The sequence below is a fragment of the Podarcis liolepis genome (assembly GCF_965112155.1).
Source record: "Podarcis liolepis genome assembly, chromosome: 5".
Classification (NCBI taxonomy): domain Eukaryota; kingdom Metazoa; phylum Chordata; class Lepidosauria; order Squamata; family Lacertidae; genus Podarcis; species Podarcis liolepis.
The window spans coordinates 21,710,842-21,735,716 of NC_139556.1; the positions used below are offsets into that span (position 1 = coordinate 21,710,842).

At 43.8% G+C, this 24,875-nt stretch overlaps 1 protein-coding gene across 2 annotated transcripts in view; it reads right to left on the reverse strand.

Moving 5' to 3' along the window:
• Positions 1–607: 607 nt before the first annotated feature.
• The window catches only part of LOC310706601 (uncharacterized protein), a 52,773-nt gene continuing 28,505 nt past the window's right edge, over positions 608–24,875 (reverse strand). Inside the window, exons 4-6 of one of the 2 annotated variants that reach the window (XM_083502913.1) lie at positions 5,054–5,200; positions 942–1,051; positions 608–801 (exon numbers count right to left, since the gene is read on the reverse strand). In XM_083502913.1, the coding sequence (XP_083359039.1) occupies positions 657–801; positions 942–1,051; positions 5,054–5,200 (402 nt within the window). In that variant the 3' untranslated portion in view covers positions 608–656. Of the gene's footprint in view, positions 802–941; positions 1,052–4,314; positions 4,603–5,053; positions 5,201–24,875 lie in introns of those variants that run through there. The other variant, XM_083502914.1, reaches the window with a different exon arrangement.

Sequence of the window (24,875 nt, forward strand, 5' to 3'; positions counted from 1 at the left end):
AAATCTTCACATTCTTTACCCATCCCTCCTTGCCCCATATATTAAAAAATACGACCGTATATGCATTTCCTCTCACTCAACAGTTTATATGTGAGTCTCTCTCCAATGTTTTTATTTTAACATTAGAGGCTCCACAATTTTCACATCCCCCAGTCATCCAAAAGCCCTGTTTAAATGACACTACTTATTGTTCATGTGATCCCAATATGGACCTGCTGTATTTTTTCTTTCTTTAAAAAACCCTCAATAGTTTTCACCAGGGTACCATTAATTGTTACAAAATGTGGTTTGCTTAATGTACTGACATTAAACAAAGCCAGATGTAGCTAAGGAGTGAAATATCCAGATGAAATTATGATTTAACGGAGAAACTATGTGTGGATTAAGGTATACGAGTGCATGTGTGTGTGGCTGACAACCATTGGAAGATGCAATCCATAGCCCCATCTGTCTTTACAAACCAATTCTCTTTATTCTTTTATTGCTGGGATGGTTTTAATATTGTATTCATCTTATACATGTATTGGGAATGGCCTTGGGAGGCCCTTGCAGGGCAGAAAGGTGTTACATAAATGTATAAATAAGATCAATAAAATAAATTTGCCAGTCATTGTCAGATGGTTTTATTTGATGCCAAATCAGTCTTGTGATATGTTTCAGAGTGACTTAAATGCCCATTTACAGAAATTGAGATGTCTCCTTCCAAAGATAGTCTGAGGGTTTTGCAGAAACAAAGAAGGCCTATAACTGGTCCATTCAAGCATGTTACCCCATTGTCCAGAAGAGAAACAGAGTACACCTCTGGAGAGAGAAGAATCAATCAATTTCTGTCACATATGTTCATTCTATCCCATTTTCATACAATACAAACCCAGGAGGTGTGGAATCAGGTCAGTCCATTTCAGAATTTGCAAAGAGTGAATTCCTTAAGCATCCCTCACCTTCCTCTGGTACCCTGGGTTCTCCCTTCAGACATGCACTGCCCGTCACATCTTTTGCATCCTGTTAGTATCTCCCGTTTCCAGGCTTTCTTCATAATTGCCTTCTTCATCTGGAAGATGAGGTTGATGATATATCTGTCTCTTAATGGAGTGAAGGTGGCCTTCTCATTAGGGAAGATTAACTCATAGGTCATATTATGTTAAATTGATTAAAGGAGGTGCTGGCTGCGTGTATAATAATATCACCGTAATAAGGGTTCAGGAAAGGAATCTTTCCTGTGTCTGTCCAATTCCAATGTGAGATTTCTGCCCCTCTCTCTCTCATGCACACACTGCTGCCTTTGAGGTGCTAAAACAAAGAATCTCTTGTTAAGTGTGCACAGAGAGGCGGGGATCCATCTTGAAATGTTAGTACTTCCTGCAGATTTGGTCCCATTCATGATAGTGAGTGTCACTACACATGCTGCTTCAGCACTTATGATAGGACAGATCCCAAGTCTCTGGAGCCTTGAGGAGATGATCAAACTGAGCAGAATGTCAGGATGACAAGTTGGAGCCAAAGGACCATTCTGCATTTTGCTCTCACCTGTGACTCCTCACCCACCAGGCTGCATCAGTGGGTTATCCAACCATGCTAGCTCTAGGCCCCTTATCCATGGTCCATTGATGGGCTCTGCCCCCTAACCCATGCAGCTCTACTTCTTTGTCTGCCTGGCTCTGTCTCCTGAATTCACCAACCTTCACCCACTGCTACAGGGTCTGAGCCTCAGTCAACAGAGCAAGACCAATACCGCTGCTTATACAGTCGTACATTGGAAGTTGAATAGAATCCATTCCAGAAGTCCGTTTGACTTCCAAAATGTTTGGAAACCAAAGTGCTGCTTCCGATTGGCTGCAGGAAGCTCCTGCAGCCAATCGGAAGCCGTGGAAGCCCTGTTAGACGTTTGGGTTCCAAAGAACGTTCGCAAACCGGAACACTCACTTTCTGGTTTGCGGCGTTCAGGAGCCAAAACGTTCAAGTACCAAGGCATTCAGGATCCAAGGTATGACTCTATGTCAGCGCAATGGGGTCTCTAGTGAGTGTGTATGTTTCAGGTTTTCTTTCAAAGGTAGTGTTTCCCATAAAAAGAAGGCCTGGTTCTCCAAGGGGTCATAGAATTGCCGAGTTAGAAGCAAGCCTGAGGGTCATCTAGTGCAATTCCCTGCAATGCAGAAATCTCAACTTGATCATACATGACAGGTGGCCATCCAAACTCTTCTTAAAAACCTCCAGTGAAGGAGAGTCCACCACCTTCTGAGTGAGATGGTTCCACTGTCAAACAGCGCTTACTGTCAGTACGTTATTCCTGATGTTTCGTCGGAATCTCCTTGCTTTGGGATTGTGAAATGTTTGATGAGGGAAAGATTGCTGGCTGTTTCACTAGACTTCTTCCAGGACTTAAAGCTACTGAAGAATGAGGTGGGAAGGAGGAGGTTCCTGTTTTACTTCTCACCTCAGTGCCTCACAGGAAGCCTGAACCTCTGAGAGGGCCCAAACAGTAGGATGATGGCCTCCTTGATCTGATAAAAAAGTCCATCATTGTCCAGTAATGTGTCCTCACAGTGGCCAAGTTGATGCCTATGGTGAGCCCACAAGCGGGGCCTGGGTGAAACAGCTCTCTGCCTGGTTGCCTTCCCAGCAACTAGTATTGAGGGGCATAATGCCTCAGAGGGTGCAGGGAGAACACAGCCATTGTGGTTAGTGGCCACTGATAGGCTTATTCTCCATGACTATGTCTAACCCCCTTCTAAATCCATCCACATTGCTGAACATCACTACATCCTAGTTTATGCGCTGTGTGAAGCAGCACCTCTGTGCTGGTCCCGGGGTGGGGTTACAGTGCGGCGTGGTCTGGGTCCGGTCCGAGGTCGAGGGTATGGAGGCTGTCCGTCAAGGGCGATGCGGGGTCCAAGGCTAGGAGCCGGGCGTGGTCAGGAACTCTGGAAGAGCAGGACAGGGTGCTGGCAGGAACAGGTTACCAACGATGTTGCTCCCACAACCTGGGACTGGACGGGCTGGCCTTTATCTCCTCTGAGGCATAGGGCGGCCCCAGTCCACAGGTGACTCGCCTCTCCTGGCCTGGAGGCGAGCACTCCTCCTGCAAGAACTTAGTTCCCTCCACCTCTCTGCCCCGAGCCTCTGCAGCTCAGGAGAGGCTGGAGGGTTACTGGACCCAGAGGCAACCTCACCTCCCCCTGACAGGGCTGGGAGAGGAGCACCTGCAGGCAATGGGTCCTCGATCACCTCCAGAGCCAGAGCGGATTCAGCTGGTGTCTGCTCCTGAGGATCCTGCACAGGTGAGGGCCCTTCAGATTCAAGCCCCTGCCCCAGCTCAGCCAGCCCTGGAGGCGGGGACTCCTGTGCAGGCTGGGATTCCTCAGGTTCAGCCTCTGAATCAGATTCCCAGGCCATCACAACCTCATTGTGTGCCCCCTTTAAAGGTGTGCAATGGTCCTTAACTCACCGTGTGTGCTTCTACTTCTCTTGTGTCAAAATGCCAAATGGTGGCATTGGGCTGAAAGAGCATTTCAGATCTGGGAGTGATGCAAAAGCCCCAGAAGAGTATGATGATGCGTCAGCATCCTATTGGCTCCCGGAGCAGAGCAAGGAGCAGGAAAGGGAAGAATAGTTGGCAAAACCAGAAAGATGCATTTGTTCCAGCAGTCAGGCTGCCTAGCAAACCTCTCCCCCGTCTCCTCTCTGTCTTCTCCGGGCTCTTTCTCCTATCCAACAGCCTATTTCTCTTCTCATTACACCATTCCTGTTCTCCCCAGTGATTAAGTGCACCTTCTTCCTAACCAAGGAAAGCAGTTGCCGCTTGGCTTCTGGAGACATAAATAAACAAAAAAGGTCAGAGACGCAGTCCCTGGTGGAAGCAGACAAGGACTGAGACATCCTGATAAACTTTGGCTGTAGAGTTGCAAAGATGGCAATGAATTAAAGGGGATAAAAACGCAACCCAATTATGTATGCAGATGGGGAGGGAGTCTGGAAGTAACCGAACACATCATTTAAAGGAAATAAAAAGGGGGGAGAAACTAGCAACTGATTTAAATGTCTCGGATCCCTGCTGAGACTCATTTCCTAAACCAGGATATGTAGTCTGCCATTCCGTCTGGGTTTTTTCCTCCCAATTTCCTTGGCTTTTTTTCCAATGGCTGGCTTTGTATATGTGTGGGGGGAAGGGGGAGGGGATTGTATCAATTTATGTTTTACTTATTGTTTAGAATCCATGATGTCATACTCTGAGATCCCTTGGAATCAAATACACCCAGATTTCTGAATTTCAGAGCATTCCACCAACAATTTTATTTCACCCCAGTTCTTCCCCCCCCCCAGCCCCACATACAAATTTGTGATGAGCAGTTTGATTCAAAGAGCTCCTTGACTTCACAGCTTTCAACTTTCTTGCTCAGAAGTAAAATCCTCTAGAAAAATTGCTCTCCGGCAAAATGGAAAAAGTAGCAGTGCATTTTCTCTGAACCAGGAAAGGTTGTAGGCAGGTAGAAACCAGATTTCATTGCCAGCAGAAATGTAAGGACCATCTCCATGTTCAGTAGCAGGTCCAGGTTAGGTCCAGGTTGCCACTTCTCTGTTGCAAAGTGCACATGGAGGTGAGATCTAACCCAAGGATATGATCACTTGTTTGGTTTAAGGAAGCATAAACAGACATATAATTTCAACACACAATTTTAACATGTAATTTCATTATGTGTATTAGTTTTAAAACTACTGATATTATTTATAATCATTACGTTTTCTATGCCAGTTTGTTTTAAGCTTGATTTTATCAGCATTTCAATTATCTATTTGATCTGTATTTTAAATCTATATTTTATATACATTTTAAATCTGTATTTCACCTGTATTTTAAATAATATTTTTATGTAAACCAGTTTGCCAATTAAGCGATCTATAAATCCATTGGGCAAGCTGAAACAGACAGGACTATTGGAAGCGTTGAATTCCTCCCTAAGTGTTGAAAATTGTAGTATTTTGAATTGTTTCTGCACAGCTAGTGTTGAGTTGGATTCTTTAAAATTGGTGGGTCAGAAGAAGTATTGGTACTCACTTTGGGGAGTTTCCATGATGCTCTGATCGTGCCTCCTTCATTACTCACTGTCCCACCAATATGAAGCAATGTGATCAATGGAAGTCGTGTCTCCTGTTTGAAAGGAAGCTTCCCCAGGTGAGAAGAAGAGGCCCAGAAGATGACCTCCTGGAAGGACAAGTAACTCTGTCACATTTCTGCATTGGATTGAATCATCTAAGAAAGGCTGCACTTCACTTTTGACTCTTGAAGGTGTCTGCCCATCCATTTATGTGCTAGAGTCACCCCCTCCCCGGTCTTCACTAATCCCATAGACCCATCAGCAGTAATTCATCCTTGGCTGCTAGATTCTATACGTGGCTTTAGCCAGAAGAGACCCAAAGAACAAGGCATGAAAGGTTAATAGAAGGCAGAAAGCTTCCTCGAGTAATCACAAAGGAAAGCCAAGCAGCACTCGAGGCAGATGCTCGTTCGGAAGTGACACTGAACCCCCTCTGGAAGACGCGGCACTGTATCATGCAAAACAGAACACCCTTAATTTAGGATTTAATAGCTCCGAATCTCTGGTGGGTTGAGAGAGGGATATTAATTCTGCCACAATATTGGATTAGAGTGGAGGCAATGGAAATTTGTCTTACCTGTTGTATTGATTTAACTCGAGCAGATAATGGCCTGACATGAAACAGTGGAAATGAAAAGGAATCCGCCTAAGCCTGCAATCCCAGTGCGATTCAGAGGATGTTGCAGCAGGGCTACCTGCAAGTCGGGGCTGGCTGCCGCATTACGGAGCTTCTGCAAGGCTGCGCCGGTAAGCTTTGCAATGAGAAGGCTACGTGCATAATTACAGGGATTGGCAGCAGGAGCAGAGTGGCTTCTGTTCTGGCTAAGGTAAAGGACCATAAGCTAGAACAGAAGCCACTCTGCTTCATGTAAGAGTTGGACTCTTTCAGCGAAGTCCCTTTGTCGCGCTACGTTATCTTGTAGAGGCAGGTTTTACAGCATGGCCCTCCCAACAGCAACACTGCCCCTCCCTGGGAGATGATGATTTGGGGAAGGGGAAGGACCTACATTGTCCTTCTCTCTAACAAACATTACTTTTAGAATCATACATTTGGAAGGGACCTCCAAGGCCATCGAGACGAACGCTCTGCTCACGGGTGCCAACTTGAATAAAATATGGCACATGATTGATCACATGACAAGGTGCATGCACACCATTTAAATGGCAAGGCCCATCAACTTAGGGGGCAGCCCCCTCAAATATTTTATTGGGGAGGTTGAAGGCCCTGTGGCCCCTAGGAGTTGGCTCCTATGCCTCTGCTATTGAAGGAACTCACCAGTACGGCAGGCATGAGAGAGGGGGTCAACCAGCCTACCCAAAAAACCTCTAATGCAGGGGGGTCTGCCACCTTTTGTGATAGTTCTGCTTCTTTGTCTCCTCCTGTTCCCAAATCCCTCCTGTTATGTATTCAGACTGGCTGCAGTTCTCACTCTGGGCCACCAGTATGCAAATGAAGGACTGAGAGTTGCTTTCACTAGCTGGGTAGTTAGTTGGAATTTGTTACTGTTACAAGTTATTGAGCATTATATAAGGCAGCCAGCTTCACTGTTGTTCAGAGAGACTTAGAGCAGTGCTAACTGCTGTAATAAGGTCCGTATAGTAAAAGCTATGGTTTTCCCAGTAGTGATGTATGGAAGTGAGAGCTGGACCATAAAGAAGGCTGATCGCCGAAGAATTGATGCTTTTGAATTATGGTGCTGGACGAGACTCTTGAGAGTCCCATAGACTGCAAGAAGATCAAACCTATCCATTCTTAAGGAAATCAGCCCTGAGTGCTCACTGGAAGGACAGATCGTGAAGCTGAGGCTCCAATACTTTGGCCACCTCATGAGAAGAGAAGACTCCCTGGAAAAGACCCTGATGTTGGGAAAGATGGAGGGCACAAGGAGAAGGGGATGACAGAGAATGAGATGGTTGGATGGTGTTCTTGAAGCTACCAGCATGAGTTTGATCAAACTGCGGGAGGCAGTGGAGGACAGAAGTGCCTGGCATGCTCTGGTCCATGGGGTCACAAAGAGTCGGACACGACTAAACGACTAAACAACAACAACAACTGCTGTAATAAAGAGCTGTTGCTTAAAAGAGCTGTGTCTGTCGCCCATCTTTCCCACTATACAACACCTCCCATCACAGGACACCTCACAAAAGAAGTCCTTGCCCAGCTTCAGCCCTTTGGAGCACTGCTGAAAAGTGCCATATAAATGTCATTCTCATGGAAATGCATTGTTTTCCTTGACCCACACCGCTCAATGACTTCTGTTCCTACCAGTTTTACTAGGTGATCTCACATCTACCGCTGAGCATGGTCGTTAAAAGGCTACCTCAATTTTAACTGGAGGTCACCTCTTTCCAAAATTCCATGGAGCAAGAGGTGCAGGGGATAAGCAGAGGTTGGCATCATGATTTTCCAGTAGTTTCATAGGGTATAAAAGTATGGCATGTGCACTGCAAAATCCACACCATCTGTTACAGGGTTGGCCATTTGGACTGAAGCTCAGCAGGGAAGATTATACCATATAAGTGAATCGGGGGCCACTGCTTCCTCATGATTGATTTGATATATGGGTATTTATTTGTTTATTGCCTATATATCCCACCTAAGAACATCATAAGAACCTGATGGATCAGACCAGCGCCCCATCTACCATCCTGTTCTCACACTGGCTAACCAGATGCTTGTGGAAAACCCTCAAGAAGGATTTGAACACAAGAGCCCTCTCTCCACCTGTGGTTTCCAGCAACTGGTATTCAGAAGCTTTGCAGCCTCCAGCTTTGGAGACAGAGAACAGCCATCACCCTCCAAAGAGCTCAAGAGAGTTCTGTTCCTCTCCTTTTTTTAACCTCAAAACAATCAGGTAGGTTAGGTTGAGAGACTGTGACTGGCCCAAGGTCACCCAGTGATTTCCGTGGTTTAACAGGACATGTGGGTTCATATGGGAGAGAGCAGTCCTTCCTAGTTACGAGCAATAAAAGACAATTAAAGACCTTATTGCCCATTATCAAGAGCTGGACTAGTCAAAAACCTAGAGAGAGGATCCTGTTTTGTATATCCAAAGAGCATCCGTACTACAGAATCCAACACAGAATTTGGAATCCCGAGAATGGGGGGCAGTGTTGGTTGGGGTTTTTTTTTTTTTAAGGACTGTGTTTTTAGGCCTTATAGAGAGATATTTGAACATGATTAGGTGGTCTTGGTGAAACTAGGTAGCCAGTGCAGCTGTGACATATGAGTTACAACCAGGATGACCTGGCAAAATTCATTACTTGAAGTGGAGATTCAATTTCACAGTGGCTTTGATAAGGGGGGCTCCTGTACTCATGCGTCAAAGTCAATAAGACTTTTGTATTGGGTAAGAGAGTCTCATGGGCAACAGTGTTCGGGTCCTCGATTCCATCATCTCCTGTCTCTTTGTCAGATACTGTTCTGCTAAAAAGGCCAATCAGGAAAAGTTCTGCCAGTCTGCTCTAATAGGTTTTTTCCCTCTGATCTAACCTGACACCTTTGATGACAAGAAGGTGAACTGTGAAATGTCTTGAGAGTGCGATGGGATTATACTTCCTCCCACCAATCAAGCCAAAAATCTCCCTCCCCTTTGATGCTCTGATGTAGACTTGCCTGCTTTAATTCACATCTCCGAACCATAGGGAAATGATCCATGGCACAACTAGGTCACGACAGGCACAAGAAGAAATATGAGTGTGCCTGTGGAACTCTGCCAAAGCTGGAACTATTCATTTTGGGTCTGAGCTTTAGAGATGTTCAGAACTGGATGAGAGATGCAGGTGCTCTCTGACTTGTGTGATCATATACAGGCCGGTGTGGAAAGCCAGCATGGTATAACCCTGGGAGACCAGGGTTCAAGCTTTGAAGCTCACCATGAGCCACTTTCTCAGCCTAGCATAACTCACAGAATTGCTGTAATGATAACTGAGGAGGGGGAGAACCATGTATACTATACTACCTTGTGCTCTGTAAAGGAAAGGGGGTATATATATTTATATACCTATATCCATATATATGTATTTAAAACTCAATAATATTTTTCCTTTTGTGGGCAAACAAATTGGGCTTGCAGATGTAAAGCTCCCAGTGGATTATGTCTCCAAACCAATTAGCATTAAGCTCATAGAGATGTGTGTCTGTGTGAACACAAAACAGAGGTGTTGCAAACTTAAATGTTTCAGCTGATTGCCAAGCTTTTAACAAACTGATCTAATCTATCACCTCTTTTTATAAAGGAAAATATATATATTCTGCTTTTCCACCCACTGGGACCTCCATGCAACTAACAACAATATAAACAAGCCAACACAATTAATAAATAATGTCCCTAAAGGCAGATAGATTATTTATATCTTTCTCACTGTTAGGAGATTCTGAATGTGCACCCTTGCTTTGTAAATTGAAAACAAGGTATTAGGCCATGGGGATTCTAATAACCAACAAAATAACCTGCAGACCACAAGACTGAAGTCAACCCATCCTTGGTAGAAAAGGCAAACACCACTCACTCTTGTCAAATATCCAAGTGAAATAGAAACATCTTTTTAAAGAATAGAAAAATAGAAAAATCTTTTTAAAGTGCTGACAATAAAGCTGACCTGGGAAATTTTCTGAAACAGGGCACTTCAAAACGTGGGAACGGCCACTCTGTCCCACTGTGTCCCAATTTCACCACCTCTTTTGTTTTGTTTTGTGTTTTCAGGTCCACAATACTGCCCCAAACCCCATTGATTTATTCAGGATTTGCAGTCTCATAACCAGTGATACTTGGGAATTCTAATAAAAGTTTGGTCTGCCATCTTCATTCAAAATGGTGCCCACTTGCATCCAAACAAACAGGAAAACCTGTTCCTTGATGTCAGGAATCTTCATGCAAAATTTTGTTATGAAAACACATAGCGAACAAACAACTTTCCAAAACATAGGCTATATCCTTATCAGTAGTTGTGTGTGTGTGATGCTCTTTCAGGAATTAAACAACACACCTACCCTACAAATATTATTGCATTTCTCCTCCTGTTTCAGGGGCTCTCTTCCAGAGAGGGTAGCACTTTCTTGAGGAATGCATTACGTATATACTGGAGAAATCCATCTGGTTGTGAATTCTCCTCTTGTATCAAACCAAGCGCATGCGTGCAGGGAGATTAAAACATAGCTGTATTTTGGTCTAGGCAACATATTCTCTTTCCATTTGGAAGAACAACAAAGCCAACTGTCAGCTGTGCAAATAATAGGACATTTATTTTTGCAGCAATAAACATCTGAGAAGTTCTATCCAAGCCACCCAAACAATATTACAATTCAGTGCAAAAATAAGCATCCCACAGCCCTTTCTGGGAGAAAGGAAAATATGCTGATACATTGGCTCGAGGGGGGAATTTAGACGGCTGCTTGCCTTTGCATCCACCATGGGCAGATCCCAGGAACAGGGATGTCTCGAGAGATCTGGTGTCAGGTACCAGCACCTGAGAGAACAGAACACAGATTTCCCCCCACCCCTTGTCCAGAGAACACATCTTCCCTGTCTAAACTCCCTTGCCAATTGAGATCACTGGATGGGACCCTGCTAATGATATCATCATCAAAAGAAAGCAGGCAAGATCCAAACACCTCCAGGCACCACATTTCTGCTCACACAGATAGTGCCTTCTTCTTTTGACCACTCCTTGTGCCTCACTAGCTGTCACTCTAGAAGACCCCTGTCTGGGGGAAACTTGCTGGAAAATCACCATATGCAAACCATATGCAAACAACAGTCAATATTTCAGCCAATGGCAGGCAGAAGTGGAGGTTGGGCTTCTTAGCAGCAACACCAAGGCTCAGGAACTGAGTGACCATAACGTCACTATGATGTATGGGGCCCCTCTGTTTTGCCAGACCATCACAAGTCGAAGGATGGATTCAAAGATTCTTAGCTGCATTCTGGGATCTTTATGTGTTCATTGTTTCTTGTGATTAGATTTTTTTTTTTAAAAAAAAAGATTTCCAGTCGCTCTAATCGTGACAGTATTTTTTAGAAAAATAAATTTTAAGCTGCCTTCAGCTTGTGGGGAGATATTAAAAGTAAACAAATCAGTATTGTGTGCTACGCAGATAATGATAGATTCTTTCCATTTCCTTAACTCATTGGATATTTATCAGGCTTTGATTGGTTCTCAGTCTCCAGGTCCTGTTTCTGATTGGCTGGGAGGACTGAATTGCTTTTCAGCCCAAAGGGAACCTCCCAGGCATGAGTATTCTGTTGTCAGTCAATAACCAGTAAGTAAATGGAGACCACATACCAAGGAGCTTAAAACATCTCTGGAAAGCCTGGACTATGGATGGAAGACTTCATTGGAGACCACATACCAATGAAGTCTTCCATCCATACCCCAGACTTTCCAGAGACCTTTTCAGCTCCTTAGGTTCTTTTTGTTGTTGTTTTGGCTTTTACACTTCCATGGATACTGAACCCAACTCAAAGGCATGGATAGTGGTTATTGTCTTCCATCCAACATACCAGTCTCAATGACTTCATCCAGGTGAGCTGTTGCCAGTTGGCAATTGGCGGAACTCAGCCGACTGTGAGAAAGATGGAGGAAAGCAGGGAATGTGGTAAACTGAAACCAGGAGCAAAGAGGGAACTTCTGATCAGAAGCACCCAAAATGGATTTAGGAGGTGGAGTGAAATAATTGTGTTTGTTACATTTGTATACCATGCTTCTCGTGATACAACAGGGGTGGAGAACCTCAAGCCCCAGGGGCCAAATGCCATGGCCCCTGGGCCTGTCTCTTTGGTCCTTGGGGGCTCCCCAGGCAACACCCATCACTAGCATTGCTTCACAACCTCCTTGAGTGTTTCTGCTTGTGTCCTTGAACTCTTACAATTACTCTTGCCTGCCTGGGTGGAGCACAGAGGGGAGTGTGTGAATGTCTGTAGTGATTAGCCTACCATGCAAAGCACATTCTATATACCATACAGCACATTCATTGCTCTGTCTGCTTTTGCCTTTGGCCCCATTCATCACTGGGAAGTTTGCCCAGAAAGTTTTCCCACCTCATCTATAGAAAATTGTTTCTGTAGAGGACCTGGTGCTTGTCCAGTGAAAGGAGTAAATCTTCTAGAGCTTTGGGCTCCCCAAAAGGATAAGAATAAATAACTGTGAGCTACAACTGCTGAGCAATAGCGATAAAGTGCCTGCTTAGGGGGTCAAACCCTTAATCTGAGCAGAAAACGGATAGTACAGTTGCAGTAGGGCTGCATGGAAATATAAGTTGGTGGTCTTGGGGTGCAAGTTTCTGTATGCATAACCTGAAATAATGAGCATTTTTACATGTTTCTTTTTCATAGACTCATAGAATGGTAGAGTTGGAAGGGACCACGAGGGTCGTCTAGTTGAACCCCTGCAATCTAGAAGTATTTTGCCCAACATGGGGCTTGAACCCACAATTCTGCTATTAAGAGTCTCATGCTCCATCGATGATTTTTAACTATCTCTAGGACTTGAGAGCAGGGGAAGGAAGTTTCCATACAGATTTGGAATTTGGGCATGTTGAAATCAGGGTATCAAAATTCCTGATACCCTTCAGTTCGAGGAATTCAACAGACGGGGAACGTACGCGAAATTTCAGTTTGGCTCATCTGCCCCTCACTTCCAAGATGCTTCTTCTTCCGCAGCAGTGGAAGGATGAAAAAGGCTGTTTGTTTCCATGCTGGAAAAGCAGGCTCTGAAAACCTGGTCTCTTGAGCCAGCATCCCAGAAGCTGTGCCTGTTCCCTCCCAATAAACCTTCCACAATAAACTGTGTGGGATTGGCTTTCAATTATGTAAGCATCGCCAGCCAAGTCAGCTTGCAGATAAATTATTTATGCCAAGTCGCTGAATGCACGGCTGCATGAACAATGTGTTCGCATTAATAAACCCAACTGCAAACTCAAAACAGATCTGAGGCAGGAAAATTGAAGCAGAAAACCCTACATACCACTAGATATAATGCCATCAAATTTCAATGGCATTGACTTTCCGCTTATTGCATTTTTTCACATTAGTCTCCAGTGTGCTAAAATAAGGACTCATTTTGCTCTGCCTTATCTTTTATTTGGTTTACAAGGGTTATGCAGAACACAGCAGCGGCTGTCTTCAACCAAGCGCCCTCCAGATGTTTTGAACTACAACTCCCATCAACCCTAGCTATTCTGGCTAGGGCTGATGGGGGTTGTAGTCCAAAATAACTGGATTATTTTATTTTATTATTTATATGCTGCCCAATTATTATTTATCTGTTGCCCCGCCACTCTGGGTGGCTCTCAACAGAATATTAAAAACACAATAAAATATCAAACATTAAAAACTTCCTTATGCAGGGCTGCCTTCAAATGTCTTATAAAAGTAAGATAGTTGTCTATTTCTGTTTGGAACCAGTTTGGCCACAGTTTGGAACCAGTTCCTTAGAGGAAATGAAGATTGGGGAGGCTGTAAATTTTGGTGCAAATACAAAGTTGCTGCTTTTCCCAATCAGTGTCCTGGACATGTTTTTTATTTATTTACATTGTTTATATAATGTAAATAAATAAACATATTTATTTATTTTAGTGTAGTGTAAATAAATATATTTCTTTATTTTAGTGTAAACTGAAAGAGGCAATGAGATTCAAAAATGCAATAATGCATACTGATAAGAGCTTGGTACTGCTGGTAATGGATATGCTTGTGTTTCTATTTTACTCATGTGCAAACTTGCATGTTACACATGTATTCAAGGAAAGCACGGCATTGGGGGATCTCTAGTCTAGAGACAGACAGTTGCATGACCCAGTGCTTATTGCACTATGTAGCTACCAATTTAGAAATGCTGGTGTAGTCTTGCTTGCTTGGGAGAATTAGCAAGCACCGATGAATGTCAATATAAACACAGATCTCCAAATTCACAGTTATGCATGAATCTAGGGTGTTCCAGCACTCCAGAGCTCACCCTGGGTGTTCCATCAGTTTTCATGGCAAGTTAATGAGTGGTGTTTGGCTCTGCATAAAAGGGAATTGTTATTCATGATGTAACGACATAGTGTACGGTATGCTGATGTTACTCCTTCCAAATGACATCCCTGACCTTTAGCTACTATGGCAACATGTGTCATTCCAGGGCACTCTGGGGACGAAATGTTGGCTCCTTCCCTTCTTTTCTCCCCCACCCTTCTATAGTGGCAAATATTCATAGAAGGGGAAAATACTCAAACTGGCCTTTTTCTAAGGGGTGAGGAGGTGAGAAAAATGGGGAAATCATATTTTTTTAAGAAAAAAAAACTTCTTTGAAATTTCACCTCCACTCCATTAGGGACACTTGTCTGTTTGAGATGTTACAGCCCTATTCCCATAGGAAGCATTTGGCATGCCAGGGAATTCTACTGGAAATGGAAATTGGAGCAGAAATTGCTGTAATCTGCATGTTCATCTGAGGTGCAGGACAAAAATCACACAAGCCAATATGTGTGGTATTTTTTAAAAAATTTATGTATTTATTTATGTATTTATTATTATTATTATTATTATTATTATTATTATTATTATTATTATTATTATATTTTCAGTCTGCCAACATTATGTTTCACTTCTGTTGAAATGCACTGAAACGACCGTATTTTTCGCTCCATAGGGCGCACCGGATCATAGGGCGCACCTAGTTTTTAGGGGGGGGGGGGATCAAGAAAAAAAATCTTAAGACACAAGATCTACACACCAGGGAAGAATGGCAGATGAAGCTGATGGACTACATGGAACTGACGGAAATGACTGGCAGAATCCGAGACCAGGGAGAAGAGTCGGTGGAAGAAGATTGGAAAAAATGTAAAGTATATTTACAAAAACATTGCAAAATTAATGAAAGTTAGAAGGATGCTGGAATGAAGTTATATGGTTTTAGCAGAAATGTAATAAAGAATTAAGTAAAAGCTGATTGATAATGGGCCAAAATGAAAAATTTAAGGTTAGACCGTTAAGATAAATTTGTTTTATTTATTTATTTATTTTATTTATTTATTTATTTACGGCTATTAGCCCATAAAATATGTACAAACATAAAAAAGCACAAAGGCTTAAAAACCGAAATATCTGACAACAGAAGGTGAACACTGCGATGCAAGGGTGGGTCATTGGGCAAAGCCAAATAACAGGATGTGGCCCGGAGAGCTCCAAGGGACGGTTCACAGAAAAAGGAAAACTGAAGACGAGATCCGACATGCACTCTCATCATAACTGTCCGATTAGATTTTGATGTTGTTGTTGATAAGATAAATTATAGAACAAAAATTGAGAAAGATGGAAAGAATTTGCTGAAACAATTAATGAAACTAGAATACAAAAAAGGGAGGTGCGAGGAGGTCGATGAAACAAATAAATGAAAGGTAAAGATATGGAATATTGGATGTGTGTTTTAGTGTTATTGTTTCTTTTTGCTGTATTGTTGTATTGTTTTTCTATGTTTTTCTTTTTATGTATTGTAATGTATGTCCTGTTAATTTTTTTTTTGTTTTCTCTTTTTTTCTTTTTCCTGTAATTTTTAAACCTCTAATAAATATCATTTTTTTAAAAAAACTTATCCCCCCCCGCCCCAAAGAGCAGCGCACAGGCTGCGCAACCTGAAGGGAGAGAAGCCAGAGGGGCTGTGCGCGGCTATCCCTGAAGCCTGGAGAGCGAGAGGGGTCGGTGTGCACTGAAGCCTCTCGCTCTCTAGGCTTCAGCGAAAGCAATGGGAAGCCTCCGGAGCTCAGAGGGAGCGCTCCCTCTGCGCTTTGGAGGCTCAGCGTTGCTATCACCGAAGCCAAGGAGCCTGCATTCGCTCCATAGGACGCAGACACATTTCCCCACAATTTTTGGAGGGGGAAAACTGCGTCCTATAGAGCGAAAAATATGGTAATTATGTAAGCTGGTAGCAAGACAAATAGTACAGTGGTACCTCTGGATGCGAACGGGATCCATTCCGGAGCCGCGTTCGCATCCTGAAGTGAATGCAACACGCGACTACGCGTGTGCGGGTCGTGTTTCACCGCTTCCACGCATGCGCGTGACATCATTTTGAGTGTCTGCGTATTCATTACTTCCGGGTTGCGCTCCATTACTTCCGGGTCGCCGTGGAGCGCAACCCAAAAAAATGCTTAACTTGAAGCGTATTCATCCCAAGGTATGACTGTATACATTTTAGCAGAAGCTGAATTGTAGTAGAAGAGAAACAGCGCTGAATGTGACAAAAACAGGATGGGATGGAAATTGCTGCCTCGTTACATTCCTAGTAAGGATGACACCCCACACTGCCTGCTGCAGAATGCATATTTATTCATTCTGAAACAACTGACCTCATAATGTCCTATCAAATGGTGGGTTGTGCACTATGCAGTGCTTTAGCGCTCAAGCATGCGTTATGTGACCTGCATATGCCACTAGAAGAGAGATATGCTGGGGTCTTCCCCTCCCCACCAGATTTAACAAGATTCCAAGAAAGGCAAGAAATGAATTGGATACTTGAAGGTTAACCACTGTAGTTGCAGTGTGTGTGCTCACACTCACACTTTTTTAAAATGGCAATTCAGAAATATTACCCCACTCAAAGCACCACAGAGCCAACAATTTACCTGGGGATGGGACCACAAAATTGGGGCTGCCACAAGTGAAACTACCGAACTATAAAGGGCCATTAGAATAACCAGTCTAATAGTCCTGCCTAACCGTCTTCCCCAGAGATGATTGCAGCCCACCTTGGTTCATACTGTGCCATATTCTGCTGGGAACACATGGAGTTACCCTAACAGAATCACTGCAGTTTTGAACGAACATGGGGGGGGGGGGAATACAATTTTTCAACCTGCTCATTCTCATGCCTGTTCAGAGTTGCAGCTCAATTTGACTCAGCTTGGGGGGGGGGTCCATTCAGCAGCTACGGAACTAAAAGCCATTGGGTGTTTGGAAATCTTATTCAAGGCAGTCAGGTTGCAAGGTGTTAACTTTACTGGCCATGCAAATCCCAGCATGAGAAATAGCTTCCATGCTTCTTTCCTAATGTGACTTCATTGCACCTGAAATTACATTGCAGAAATAGTATTTTGAACTCCCGTTTCCCAACGGAAAGCTTAGGTCAGGCAAAAGTAGCCTGGAGGGATACATTTGCCTGATTAAATCTGATATATTCTGAGTATCCTGCCTTGCTTTTAGCTTTTTCCTAGTCCATTTATTCTCGGCTAGTAATCAACCTCAGCAGCCACCTATTAGAATGATTACTGCTTTACAATATGTAATGTGTAGTGCGTCGAGCTGACTGTTTCTTGCATATGAAATATAAGAAGGGAAACAGAAAGATTTTGACTTTGTCATTTACTGCATCCAATCACATCCAGGAAAATGCATTTTTCAGTGGGGGGAGAACCCCACCCCACAAAAGTGAGCTGGTGGAGATTTGGGCCTGCAAGACCAGTTGAGCCAGGGATTTGATGGCTGCACACCACAGGCCAATCTTGATGTAACCTGAGTAGTGTCTGTTTCCCTGCCACTGCTTCGCCTGGCCAGGGCAAAGGCGGTCGTCCTCTTATACACCTGCTGGGATTGACAAGGCATCTGATCCTCACCTGAAACTCATAACTCTCCTGACAGGTCATTTGGTCTGCAGCCACAGTGTGGAAATAAAGGATGAGATTGGCCACCAGATAACAGGCACTCTACTATTCAAATTAGCCCCCCCCCCAGTGTTTTTGTTACAATCCCCATATCAATTAAGTAATCGATTTTAATCTAGAATTTAAATTCTCAAAACTTTCTTATTTGTTAATTTGAGCAAGTAAACTACTGCTCTCACTTCATTACAAACAGTATTTCTACCTGCAACACACTTGAGCAAACCTGCTCCTCTTCCTTTCACAGATATTTTGTTGCCATTTGCAACTGTAGCTGCCTCTGATTAGTTATCATTTAACTCTTTGGGGAAATAATTAGCATCACACATCATGTGCATGGAAGTTGCCGAACCAATTAACCAACTAGAAGGATTACTGTTAATCGCACCAGTTTTCCTATAACTTAATATTGCTGGATAGTTCTGATGAACTGCAAAAGCATTTTTAGTTTGCCTTCTGTTGCCACCCTGAAACTTTTCTTTATTGGTGCCACTTTGTTTTTTACGATTCTTTGCAAATGAAGGAAAACAACTTTTCTGCTTGTATGTGTTGATAATATAGGTTTGGTTACTGAGAACAAACAAGATTGTACAAAAACAAGATTGGGCACGGGCCTGACCAGGACATAGGCGTCCTGACTGTGACAAAGGTGACCTGTGTGATTGCTTGCTTGATTAACAGCTGTTGGGAACTTCAAGGTCCCTGCTCTCCCTTCTTATGGTCTTTGTACTGGACCTGGAGACTCCAATAGAGAGCATTCCATGTCAAGAAGGAGGGCAAATAGGCACCCTCTCAAATGACAGGGCAGAAACTACATGGAGCAGGGCCTTTTCACTGGTGGTGCCCGTTGTATGCCTCGCTCTTCCCAGACCTGTTGCCTGCTGGGGAATGGGCAGGCTGGCGAGGCCCCCTAGATTTAGAAGCCCAAGTTGTCCTCCCCTCACATGAAGTCTTGGGTTTGCAATTTTGGGAGAGGGGAGACTGCAGCACTGGGGAGAGGGTGGGCTGGCGAGGCCCCCTAGATTTATAGGCCCTAGGCATCAGCCTACTTAGCCTATACATAAATCTGGCACTGGTCCCTCCTCCTGAGATGAGGAAGAATCAGGAAAGAGGGAATGGTTGCAAGGGATGAATTTGACCTGCTACGGTTGCAGTTAGGAGAAATGGTTTGATTCCTTGAGCAGAGCAAGATAAAAGGAACAAAGGCGATACAAGGCTATACAGTGGTACCTCGGGTTACAAACGCTTCAGGTTACAGACTCCGCTAACCTGGAAGCAGTACCTTGGGTTAAGAACTTTACTTCAGGATGAGAACAGAAATCGCACTGCGGTGGCGTGGCAGCAGTGGGAGGCCCCATTAGCTAAAGTGGCACCTCAGGTTAAGAACAGTTTCAGGTTAAGAACGGACCTCCGGAACGAATTAAGTTCTTAACCCAAGGTACCACTGTATTAGCAAAAGCTTTTGTGGGTCCTGCATTGGAGCTGTTGTTGTTTCAGGTCACATGGCATTCCCCCAGCCTTGAAAGGTTCACCAAAAAGGGGGAGTTCTTCTGATATGTGCTGTGAACTGCCCTGTGATCTTCGGATGAAGGGCAGTATTCAAATTTAATAGATAAATAAATAAAAAGATATAAACTGCAGCACAACTAAGGACCTCAGTGAGGATCTTGAACAAAGTGGACCATTTATATTTAATAAAGCAGTTGTTGCATGTTAAGTATCCATGGCCTGTAAATAAAGCATCTATTGAAGTCTAATTATCTTAAGAGGTGCATCTAGCTCTTTGTGTAATTAATTGCACATTACACATTCAAATCAATGCATTTGCTAGTGGTAGCTCAGCAGACTGGCGATGAGTAGTCTACTTATCAATTAAGTGCCATTGCTGTATCAAATTAATTAGATATCAGCGAATGTGTGGAACAGCTATTCATGTCTTGGGCAATATCAAATAAGTGACATTTCGGCAAGAGGTCTTTATGCTTGCAGCTGATCCAAATAGTGTGTTTTTTGAGGGCAATTTCACACAGACCCTCCCGCAGTCCAACTTTCACACAAGTGCATTACTGTGCAGATGCCATTATAGCATGAGTATATGAGGCAGATATGAGGCTACAAGGGTACCAGGAGCCCTGTTCAGGCATTGATTACCCATTGCAATTCAAAGTGCACTAGGAAGAGTGGCAATGTGCTGGCTGGGCCCATCTTCTTCGTTGCATCCTTGAACTCAGCTCTGATGCCCTCTGCACATTGGAGGGCAAACACCCTCAGTAGGAAGCATCCTGACAGAGGTTGTGACAGAGAGGGTGGGGCAAACCATTGTGCCCCCTGCTCTCTCATGTGATTCTAATCAGGGCCAGCCCAAGGCATTTTGCTGCCTGAGGGTGCTAAGATTGGTGGAGGTTGCTAAGATGTATAAGACTGAATCAGATAAGTGCTGGAGATACACTGAGGTCGTGGGTACATTCTTTCATATGTGGTGGACCTGAAAAAGAGTAAAAGAATATTGGGAAATAATTTATAATGAACTGAAAAAAATGTTTTAAAGCACCTTTCCAAAAAGAAACAAAACAGAACAAAAAAACACACAAAAACAGAGTCCTTTTTGTTGGGGATAGTTCAGATGGAAATTCCCAGGTGTCAAAAAAAGGTTATTTATGTATGCCACTATGGTGACCCGTGTTTTGTTAGTCCCAAAATGGAAAATGAGTGAGGTCCCAACCAAAGAAGAATGGCAACTTAAACTGATGGAATATGCACAGCTTGTGGATCTAACTTACAGAATACGAGAAGAAGATTCATTTAAAGAAGATTGGAAAATGTTTATTGAATATATAGGGGGAAATTGAATACACTTGAAAACTTTGGCAGCATTAAGATAAATTCAACAGTGTAAATAAGTTTTGATGGAAGTAATAATGGAATACTGAATGGTTTAGTTTATATAAAATACGCAGGGATTTATGTTATGCAAAATGAACCATGTAAAGAGAGGAAGGGGAGTCATTGATATTTTAAGGTTGTTTAAATGAATATTCTAAATTGTAAAACTATATATATATATATATAGGGGACGTTTAATATATATAGGGGACGTTAGTCCTCTGCCCTCAGAAGCTAGAGAAGGCACTTTTTTGACACGAGATGTATATTTAAGGACACATCTAATTTCGGTAATTTTAATGTTAGGTTGAATTGCATTTAATGGTGTTTTTTAATTGTTGCAGCCAACCCTGGAACCTTAGACTGCAGGGTGGGTAATTAGAAATAATTATAATTATTATAATGGCTAGGCACAGCTTGCTCCCCCAATCAAGGTGCATAGTCCCCAAGGCTGGCCAAGTTATTTCGGTACTGAGGTAGAAAAAACCCCAAGCACCTTTCCCTGGAAGTAAAGACAGAATAATAATAAACAACAATGCACTGCCTTTTGGGACATTCAGAATAGCTGCCCGAGGCAACTGCCTCACTCTGCCTAATTGTAAGACTGGCCCTTATTCTGACCATGTGGTGGGATTGAGTGCAAAATTGGGTTGTAGGAAACAGAAAGGAAACCCAAGTCTGGAACAGCCACGGTGAACCAGTGTCTTAAGGAGGCTCTTGAACGTAGTAACAGAGGAAGTGAGTTCGATATCAGGTACAAGGGCATTCCAGGGTCAGGGAGCTGCAAGTTGAAAAGGATGCAGGCTGAGAACAGAAAAGGTCGTCTTAGGTTTAACTAGGGGATTGGTGCTTATTGTTGGGAAAACATGTTCAGCCCCGTTGGAAACAGGGTACTGGATTTGATGGAGCATTGGTTCAGTCTAGAAAGTTCTAAGCTAGCATTTGTCCTGAAATGCTAGTATTTGTATGTGTAGGCAGTCTTTTCTTCAAGGGGAGGATTTCAAAGATTCAGCCCATTATTGCCTGTTGTATAATATAAACTAGCTGCAGATAAATCACATACCCTCCAACATTTATCCGATGAAAATAAGGACGTCCTATTCCATCATCGTTGTCGTCATTGTTGTTGTTTTTATATTTATATCCCACCTACCTGAGTTGCCCCAGCCACTTTGGGCAGCTTCCAACATCTATAGAAACATAATCAAAACATTAAACATTTTTAAAAAAACTTCCCTACACAGGGCTGCCTTCAGATGTCTTCTAAAGGTTGGTGTAGTGGTTAACAGCGGTAGACTCGTAATCTGGTGAACCGGATTCGTGTCTCCGCTCCTCCACATGCAGCTGCTGGGTGACCTTGGGCTAGTCAAGGTCTTTGAAGTCTCTCAGCCCCACTCACCTCACAGAGTGTTTGTTGTGGGGGAGGAAGGGAAAGGAGAATGGTAGCCGCTTTGAGACTCCTTTGGGTAGTGATAAAGCAGGATATCAAATCCAAACTCTTCTTCTTCATCATCGTTACTTATCTCCTTGGCTCGGGGATCACATAACTCCAACATTTCTCCAACGAAAATAGGGACGTCCTACCATAACCTCCAACATTTCTCTGATGGAAATAGGGACATCCTAAGGAAAAGCAGGGACGCGGGTGGCGCTGTGGGTTAAACCACAGAGCCTAGGGCTTGCCGATCAGAAGGTTGGCGGTTTGAATCCCCGCGACGGGGTGAGCTCCCGTTGCTCGGTCCCTGCTCCTGCCAACCTAGCAGTTCGAAAGCACGTCAAAGTGCAAGTAGATAAATAGGTACCGTTGTGGCAGGAAGGTTAACAGCGTTTCCATGCACTGCTCTGGTTCACCAGAAGCAGCTTAGTCATGCTGGCCACATGACCCGGAAGCTGTACGCCGGCTCCCTCGGCCAATAAAGCGAGATGAGCGCTGCAACCCCAGAGTCGGCCACGACTGGACCTAATGGTCACGGGTCCCTTTACCTTTAAGGAAAAGCAGGGCATTCTGGGATCATATCAGAAACTGGGGTGCCTTCTGTAAATCTGTGGCTGTCCCTGGGAAATAGGGACACTTGGAGGGTCTGCAATCACAGTAGCTGACCTATTCATCTGCTTTAGCTCTGAAGCACAGACAAAGGGCAGTTGGCGAGCCGCAAGCAAAGCTCTAAATTAGTTCTTCTTTTATGCAACACAGATGCTAATTCTTTAGGTCCTGGGGTCAGGGCCTATGCAACTAGAATGCTATGCAAATAATCCCACAAAACTCTCCAGCAGTTTCTCAGGTGTGGGGTTCACCCTGAGCTGTGGCTGCTGTAGCACAACTTATTTCTTTTTTTCCTAAGGTTTTGTGAGGGGAGGCTGTTGCTATTACAAGTAGCAGAACTGGGTGCCATTCGAGCCTGGACAAAATTTTGATTCCACAGTGCCCTAGCCCTAGCATCATTCTGAGTCTCTCTCTCTCTCTCTCTCTCTCTCTCTCTCTCTCTCTCTCTCTCGTTCTCTCTCTCGGTGGTACTACAAATAATGGTTCCGAATATTTGGTTAAAAACCTGCAAAATTGCTTTCTTTTTAATAAAGGCGTGAGGAGAAACCTCAGAAATTTTCTCAGGGGGAAAACGTCTTCTGCGAAATTTCACACCAGGATTTCTGGGAATTTCAGATTATCCCCTTGGACCACTCCTTACAAGAGAGAGTCATAGCCTGGAATTTCTCAAGGGGCTATGGCACACCCTTACTCAAGCATCCTTACCATGCTTCCCCCCCCCTTTCTTTTGTTCCAGCAGTGTCCCTGCTGAGGTGTTCCTTTTCCTCATGAAGGTGTGGTAGGATGAGACCCCTGAAACTCATTTTCGCTGGTGACCTAATCAAGGCTTTGAACCCAAGTGTCCTAAGATGAAAGGCTATTGCACATATTTTTCATTTGAAAAGCCATTTGGAGAGCACATAGACCTTTTCCCCCTGAGAGGAGGTGTCAGATTGATGTACTGCAGCACAAAATGGGAGTGTAAATGTATGTGATGTTCATGGACTAGTGAATAGGGCTAGTTTACTATGAAATGAATTACTGGCAAAACAAATGGGTCAGCTCCTAAGCCAGACACTCTTTTTGCTTTTTGACTTTTCGAGGCTCCGTTAACCAAAGGAAGGCTCCGAAAGGTGTTGATTCCCGACACTTTTCTAATGATCCTGTCATTTCGCTGAAAAATGTTTTAAGTGCTGCTGAAGATTTGTTCTCATTTTTATTTTAAATGGAACAAGGACAGAGAAAAGAGCTCGAGAGGGATGGCAGGCTCAGAAATGGCTTATTGCTATATTGTCATAATGGGAAGAATTCATTTGGTTAAGGGCTTTGGGGGTAATAAACGCAGCCTCTAAATTAAAGCAGCCTTCAGAGTTAATAGCCGCAAAGACTTACTCCAGTTCTTTCTGTCACAACTGTTAAAGTGCAAATAAGCATGGGGCTGGTTTATTGCGTGTGTGTTGCTAGCTCAGGACATGCCAGCTTCTTTCTAAATATGAAATGGTGCGGCTACCTGCATATTCTGAAGCAATAACCTCTCAAACACTTAATTGATGGAAATACCTCTGTGTGGTAGAAACCCACCACTGCCAGTATCCTGTGACTGCTAGGATCTGCCGTGCCTTGAAGCAGCATCCCCAGACCCATCAGCGTGTCCCTTGTGGTGAACCACTTGAGGCTATCCACCTCCTGCTCAAATATCCTAGATAGCCTCCTGAAATGGCCGATCCATAAATATCTCTGAATATGGGGTAGCTCATCAGTAGGCAAACCAAGGCCCAGGGGCCGGATCTGGCCCAATCGCCTTCTAAATCTGGCCCGTGGACAGTCCGGGAATCAGTATGTTTTTACACGAGTAGAATGTGTCCTTTTATTTAAAATGCATCTCTGGGTTATTTGTGGGGTGTAGGAATTCGTTCATCCTCCCCCAAAAAATATAGTCTGGCTCCCCACAAGGTCTGAGGGACAGTGGACCGGCCCCCTGCTGAAAACGTTTGTTGCCCCCTGGGCTAGATTGTTGCTTGGGCATACTAGCTCAGGCCTTTGTGTCTCAATGTTTTCTTATATCCACCTCCAGCCAGCTTATCGGTTGCCTTTTTTTGCATCCAGTTCCCTTTGGATTTGAATTTGACTCTGACCAGTGAATGATGTGACAGCCCTGCATTTTGTCTTGATGACCAAGTTCCCTGAGACCTCACTGAGGTCATCCTATACATTTGACTCTGCCTTGGCTACCTATGGC